This window comes from Clupea harengus, chromosome 21 (assembly GCF_900700415.2).
Source record: "Clupea harengus chromosome 21, Ch_v2.0.2, whole genome shotgun sequence".
Taxonomy (NCBI): domain Eukaryota; kingdom Metazoa; phylum Chordata; class Actinopteri; order Clupeiformes; family Clupeidae; genus Clupea; species Clupea harengus.
The window spans coordinates 5,640,994-5,648,493 of NC_045172.1; the positions used below are offsets into that span (position 1 = coordinate 5,640,994).

Consider the following 7,500-nt stretch of genomic DNA (forward strand, 5'->3'; position numbering starts at 1 on the left):
TCTGCTAGGGCAGCCATTAAGGACCTCCCTGACCGGACCCCTGGCTGTCATGGCACATAGTGCAGTGAAGCAGGTCCTCAAGCAGGGGATAGAGGCGCGATGCAGAAAGGTCGATTGGCCATCCAGACGCATTGTCAACCTGACCCCATGCATTCAAGCCCCCGACACACAGACTCACAGAATAACAAGCATCTGTCCTCCTCCTGCACCTCAGGCATAATTGTGTATGTTAGTCACGCCATGCTGCATTCATATGCCCGCATCCACAAACTCCTCCATGCTCTTCAAAACCCTGCACTGCAAATGAACTCCTGCACTCCTGGTCCATTGTGCTGCCCACTGACACATTTCCTGCTCGTGTAATTACCATATCAATGGCACTCACAGATAAATAATTATAAAACATGTCGGCACAACTGGATCCTGGGTCTGGATCCAGTCAGCTGTCAGCTGGGAGAAGTACTGTTGATGATAGCTGACGAAATGACCATAGCCACTATAAAGGTGATGATGATGATAAAGATGATTGTCAGAATAATTGTAATGACAAGGAAGAGGAGGATGACAAAATGTGGCGATGATGATGATTATGATGATGATGATAATGATGACCATATTGATAATGAGAATGATGATTAGGAGGAGGAGGAGGAGGAGAGAGAGGATGATGGTGATGATCATGACTGAAGTGTTTTAGTGAGTTTATAGATGTACACTCAGGAGGCAGGATGTGTCATTGGCTGTGACGAGAATGATTGAGTGAGTGAGTGTTGACAAACTGTCAGAAAAATGTCTTCACACCTACTTCTCATGTTGTAACAGGATATCCTCACAGGCTACATCATCTTTAAATGGTTGCATGATTTCAAGGAAAGGGTGTTATCTAGGTCAGTCAATCAACCACGACTTATTTTATGGTGCCATGTCAGCACACATGCGAGTCAGCACACTGTGAAATCAGGGAACTGTATTCAGTCTTCACATGTATTTGGAATTCCTCTGAAATAGATATATCCCCAACCAAAGAATATGTGCGCATAGTTCTAATGACCCTTTCTTCCCCACACAAAATATGATTGGCTGGATTTTTGTCTTGTGTCAGTTTACCATCCTTCAGAGTCTGTAAAGGTTATTATTATTTATGTTTTGCGAAAGCTTAAAAATGTGTGCTACAGGGGTCCAGTGTGGTCTACTTGGAGGGGTGGCTGAGTCTGAACAGCCAATCAGAGGAGTCCCTTGGAGCTCCGCATATCAAAGCCCATGTTGCCTGGAGACACACGGTGCGCATCAATAGTGCATTTTTGCTCTCATTAGCCTGCGCTAATTAGCAGAGTAAACATCCAGCACTGAGGAGGGCCGACGTCTTCCTCCTCCCCGTGTTCGGCTCCTCTTCACTGGGGGACCCATTGTGCCCCACACAGGTGCAGCGACAGGCTTCGAGTGACCTCTAAACCCATGGGAAGCAGAGAACTGGGTGTCTAAAGCAGGCCATCCTCCCAGCACAAAGAGCATATTGATTAGAAAAGGGGGTCAAACTCTTTCAGCCGTGAAACTGTGGCAAGGCAGATGTACACATAAACAACTTGGTACATATAGACACAACACAAGTGTACACACACACACACACACACACACACACACACACACACACATATATATACCCACACACACACACTGTCCTGACATGCCATAGTCTCTGTGGAACAGTCTTGTATCTAGTACCTCATAGAACAATAGCAGAGCAAAAATTGCTTCTTTGTGACAATGGACCCAACAGAAGTGTGTTTGTGGGTGTGAGTGTGTACTGTATTTTAGTTTTGTGTGATGACCGTGACAACAGAGTGTAGGTGAGGTCATACTCTGTGTAGCTCACATAATAACCTCATCCCTACCCAACCCCACCAACCCCACCACCACTCCACCCTCAACCCTCAACCCAGGCCAACAGGGACATTCTGAAGCTGATTTATGTGAAATTGACTACATTAAGTTCAGTGTTTTACTGTGACAGTCCCAGTGACTAACTGCTCTGGTATAGCAGGTCTACCTATGGTTAAAATGAAAGAGAAACCCAAGCCAACAAATAGTTTGTGAAAAAGAGAGTTCAAACAAATGCTGACAATATGTGTTTCTGTAACTCAACAGGTCATGAGTTCAGCTCCCGAACAGAATGAATAGTGAGAAAATGTCAATTTGACTTTTATTCTACTGTACCTTCACCAGCCAAATGCATGTGTGTAATTTCTGCATGTTCGAGTTTAAATAATTAAAATAATTACAAAACAATATTCTTAAATAAACAAACAAATAAAATGCGATACAACACAAATTCAACATACTTCTTTCTCTCCTTTCCCCGACAGCTTTCCAAAACACCCACAGCAAACATGCTTCAAATACCTTCCAGTGTAAATGCTGATCTAGGATCGGATTTCTCCTCCAGCAGAGAAAGGAATAAAATTAAGATGCAGACAATGAGAGTCTGTTCCTGGGTCAGCACGCCAACCCTGTAATTTTTCATGAATGCAGGCTTTGGAAGCCAGGTTGGCGAATGAAAAGCTCAGCACATGCCAGTGTTATTATGACAACCTGCTCCTCTTGGCCTGTGAGAATGAACACTCACTGCAGTAAACAAGACAGACCAAAACAACGGAGTCTGCGCTACGAAGATTTTAACTCTATATTTATTGAATGAAATCAGCGATTGAGTCACTGTTCATTCATAGCATGTATTCAAGTCAAAAGCTACACCATTCCAGCTAGCCTACCTTTAAAAACATACTGGACTCCCCCTTGTGGACAGTTGGTACATTTTTAAACATATCAACCCTTCAAACACTTCTGTCTAAGAACATTACTCTAAAAATAATTTTACAAACAAACATGAAGTAGGCAAACAATTGACAAGTGGACATGAACAAAGAAATAGCCAACACTAGTGGATGTGCCCTCAAACACAACATTAAAATGTTTATAAATTCCTTTATACACGCTCTGTACATAGGCTACGTCATTGAGCAATGTGCGAATAGGTAAGGAAAGACACGTTTATTTATATAGCACAATTAATACACATTGATATTTCAAAGTGCTTTACAAATTACCAGATAAAAGAACATAGAAAAATGGGCCTGCATATGACTGATGTTGAACGATGGTAGCTGAATACCGGGTTACAAAATAATGTCGCTGAGCAAAATACTTATTAACCTACATGACCATCAGCATAGGGTGGAGATTGTATAGTAATCCTATTGTATTCTTCTGACAGTAATGTAATCATATCGATTCATATAGGCTATAAATGAATACACTTGTTTTAGTCGATGGGGTAACAAATGTCGATAATAACGTATAAAACACTCTAGACTGGTAAATATTCTGAAACGAGTCAAGTTTAGATTCGTTTTGTCAATTATATTTGCCTGAGATTCAAGGCAACTGGTCATCTGCATGACAGACCCAGTAAACTGCGCATGTGCCGTGTCCAGGGACGCTGACACCTTTTCCAAGGCAACGGGATCAAGCTAGTTAACCGTATCAGTGTTGACTAACTTGGTAGTTATTTGAATAAATCTGAAGCAGCGCACACCTGCCCCAGAAGTTATAGTTATAGTGAAGTAAAATGTCTGTCCACTTTAAGGTATGCTACATTGCTTTTACCACATTGCAACCAGTAGTAGGCTGGTAGACGCAAATACTTGTCGTGCTTTAGCGACGTCACCAGTGCTGGGGAAGCTCGAAGGTTTCGATTTGCTAGTTTGATTCAGTCTTACAAACAACAAGCTGTGGATAAAAGGAACATGGTTGACATTTGTTTCTGAGGATAGGTGTTACTGCAACAAGCTGGATATATCGCTGGGAAAATCTCTTGCGCAGATAATGGCATAATGAGTTATGATTCTTAATAAATGGATTATCGATAGTATCTAATAGAGCTAGCTGGCGGTTGTAACTAACGTTAACCTAATTTTAGTTTAACTTAATTTAGGCTAATCACGAGTGCACGTTTGCAGTGGTGTTTACATTTTTGCTGCGAGGAATCTGCACTGTAATCATTAAAGCAAGCTAGCGACGTCCACAGATGTCAGTTTTGCGACGTCCACAGTTGTCTGAGTGGTGGTGGTGGTGATGATGGCCAAATATGCCTTTGCAAAGTAGCTATGATTTGAAATAGAGATTACCATAGCTAATCTGGATTTGCAACCTTATTTGAATTTGATATTTAGGTAGTTTGCTACCTACATGTGCACATCGGCGAATCATATTTTAATTTGTATGAAACTGAGATAGTTAGCGTCAACATTGGCTGACAACGACGAGGAGATTAAAGCCAGCCAGCTAATGTAAACGTTTAAACACTTTGCTAAACTGACAGAAGGACAATGGAGGGATTTAGATGAGCTTAAATTTGGTGTCTAGTCGCATGCTTGCTCGGTTTGCTTGCACTATGCTTGTTCTTAAGAAGCCTCTGTAAGCTGTTGGATTTATCTTGTCAACAACAACCTTAATAGGGTATCAGTGAGTACAGGAACCAGTATCGAGGACCGAAGGCGAGATCCAGAAGTGCGTCTCCGCATCGTAGAATGCTACTGGCTGGCATGCGATCAGCTCACCAGGGTACGAATTTTTCTCCCATACAGTTTCACTTTCCAACCAAACCAAACTATTAAAAATAGGCTCATTTAAAAATACATAAACCTTAAATTGTACCAAATCAACTTCCAACATCCGCAGGTATTAGCCGGGAACCTCAGTTTCTGTCCAGGAGGAAGATCCCCACCCACCCACCACAGGTGTCCCGCTCCATGCATTGGGACCAGTTGTCGGGGCTGAGCTGCCAGGAGCCCATTCCTCCCTTCAGGCCTGCTGCTGGGGGGACTGTAGGGAAGGAGCCTACAGCAGTGGCTGTGGCAGAGATACCCGAGACCCCTGTGGCTCCTAGGGGCCCTAGACCCCCAGAGGAGCAGTCACAACTGCAACCTCAGCCTCACATTCCTTCCCCCTCTCCCACAGACCAAAGACCAGAGCCCCCCATGAACGGAGTGAGTTTGTTCTAAAGGATTCAATTCTCTATTGTGTGAACTACGTTAATGGTTTATCGTAATAATATATGATAATATGTGTGGTGATTGACAGTAATTGAGCTTTGGCAGCTCTGTCCATTTCTGTGTGGTTTGGTGTTGAGTAATGAATATTTTGCGGTAAGTGAATTACGTAAATGGTTTAGCTTTTAGCTTTTCTTTCAGCTGATGATATATGTGGTGACTGACAGTAACTGAGCAGCTGGCTGCTCTGTCTAAATGGTAAATTGACTGCATTTATATAGCGCTTTTCTAACCATCAGAGCCCTCAAAGCGCTATACAGAGCGCTATACATGTTAATGCCTCACATTCACACACCGACAGTGGAGGCTACTACGCAGGACGCCAAACTGCACACCGGTAACAATTGGGGGTTCAGTGTCGTGCTCAAGGACACTTTGGGATCGATCCCCTGTCTACTGCTGTGTGGTGCTGTGTTGAGTGTGGTTCTTATATGTGGTTCTTATGCGTGGTGGCCTTCTCCAGGTGCAGCACGTGTTGATGAGGAAGGCAGGACTCCGGTCTGACAGGCCCAGGCCAAGGGGCAGGCGGCACAACTCAGAGTATCAGAGGCAGTTTGAGTGGAAGGACAGAGTGGCCAACTCACCTCTGCTGGCTGCAGATCAGGTAACGGAATACGCACGCACGCACGCACGCACACACACACACACACACACACACACGTACGTACATACGCACGCATACAAGACTCAAACGTTCATCCATCCCTATCAAATATGTCAAAATACTGCAATATTCACATGATCACATATACCAGGAGTGGAAGTCTTCAGTGCAGATTATTGTGCCTCCTTACAGAAAACAGAAACTTATTAGAATTAGCAGTTTAACCATTTAAGTGATTAGAGTGCCTAAGAGCTGTAATTATGAACACTATAAGATCATTGCATGTAAAATATTTTCAGAGTTTTCATTGTGAACTATTTTACTCTTCATAGAGTCTTGAGGCAGTAACAAGGCAGCCAGGAGATGGCAGCAGAGAGGTGTGTACCAGCAGTGATGTAAGGCTGTATTTGATCAGGTTGGGAGATTAGTTTGGTGATGTCTTCTTGACCCCTATAGTATAAGAAATACACAGTAAAGCCACATACAGGACAGAAAGATCATTTCCAGCAATGCGGCCTGAGAGAGAGAGTGAGAGAGAGAGTGAGAGAGTGAGAGAGTGAGAGAGTGAGAGAGTGAGAGAGTGAGTGAGTGAGTGAGTCAGTGAGTGACCAAAGCATTGTTTTGGCTTTCTTGTGTCCATAGGCTCTGCACTCCAGCACAGTTCTCCCTATGCATGGTTCCAACACTGTGCCATTTGAGAGCGAGTACAGCAGGAACTTTAAGGGTTCCCCACCCCCTCGGCCTCCACGCTTGCGGCGGGATATCGAGCAGAATGAGGTTCCGTTGTTCCAAAGGGAGAACGTTCCCCCAGAGAACACCTCTAAGGTGACACTCTCACCTACACCCTAAACCATAATTTAAACTGTAGTATGATGACTGTAAGAGAGTCATACGAATACATTAATTAATTATCATCATTATATATTGGTATCAAGCACAACATTCTTCATATCCTCTACTAACAATTACAAATGAAACCTGTTGGTATGATGGCCTTATTCAGCGACAGAAATATAAAGATAGTGATTAACTTTCATAACATAATATCAGTTGATCTTTTTTTTAAACCATGAAGCAGCTGACTTTGATTCATGTCTGGTGTGTCTAAGCCAGATCTAGGCCAGTCCTATACCAGTCATCTGTGATGTGGACACTTTATACTACTCTATAACAGGTGTGATGTCAGTGTTGTTTAATGAGGAAATGAAAGCCCACAAGCTTAAGTCAAAGCAGAAGTCAGGGTCAAAAGTGTACACAAAGTCAACAATGTGTTACACTCTACAAAAGACTGGGAAGCCTGTAATGGTGATGCCATTGATACCCAGCAGAAGTCAGAAATGGGCTTGAATAGAGTTTGTCAATAGTAGTGCACAATATATTCTCACCAGGAGCAGTATGTTAATTCAATTCAAATGTATTTATATAGCACCAACACAATACAATTGTTACTGTCTTGTGTCAAGTGTCAGACATTTGATTAGTTCAGATTGTGCATCTGATAATACGGCCTGCTTTCCTCCGGCTTCTGCCTTTTTGGTACAGCACTATACTACCCATGTTGTTTTGAATGGGGTTTTGGGCATACACACTTCAAATGATGGCTTTTGTGTTTTTTATTTGTCTTTTTTATGCACATGGGAAATGCCAGGCCAAGAGGAAGAAAAGAAAGGAGCAACATTTGGACAGGAAGCACAAGAACTCCAAAGAGGAAGTGGCCCAGGGCCAGCCATCAGGCACCAAACAGGAAGCAGCATCACTAAATCCCCAGCAAACTGTTGACCCTCCTTC

General features: G+C 43.0%; 1 protein-coding gene across 7 annotated transcripts in view; it reads left to right on the forward strand.

Annotated features, from left to right (window-relative positions):
• The first annotated feature begins 3,478 nt into the window (after nucleotides 1–3,478).
• The window catches only part of mdm1 (Mdm1 nuclear protein), a 16,789-nt gene continuing 12,767 nt past the window's right edge, over nucleotides 3,479–7,500 (forward strand). For 5 of the 7 annotated variants that reach the window (XM_031558738.1, XM_031558741.1, XM_031558743.1 and 2 more), the window contains exons 1-7: nucleotides 3,479–3,643; nucleotides 4,515–4,620; nucleotides 4,738–5,045; nucleotides 5,572–5,712; nucleotides 6,045–6,089; nucleotides 6,355–6,537; nucleotides 7,361–7,500. The exon at nucleotides 7,361–7,500 is cut by the window's right edge and continues 9 nt beyond it. In XM_031558738.1, the coding sequence (XP_031414598.1) occupies nucleotides 3,626–3,643; nucleotides 4,515–4,620; nucleotides 4,738–5,045; nucleotides 5,572–5,712; nucleotides 6,045–6,089; nucleotides 6,355–6,537; nucleotides 7,361–7,500 (941 nt within the window). In that variant the 5' untranslated portion in view covers nucleotides 3,479–3,625. Of the gene's footprint in view, nucleotides 3,895–4,514; nucleotides 4,621–4,737; nucleotides 5,046–5,571; nucleotides 5,713–6,044; nucleotides 6,090–6,354; nucleotides 6,538–7,360 lie in introns of all 7 variants that reach the window. The other 2 variants (XM_031558742.1, XM_031558740.1) reach the window with 2 other exon arrangements.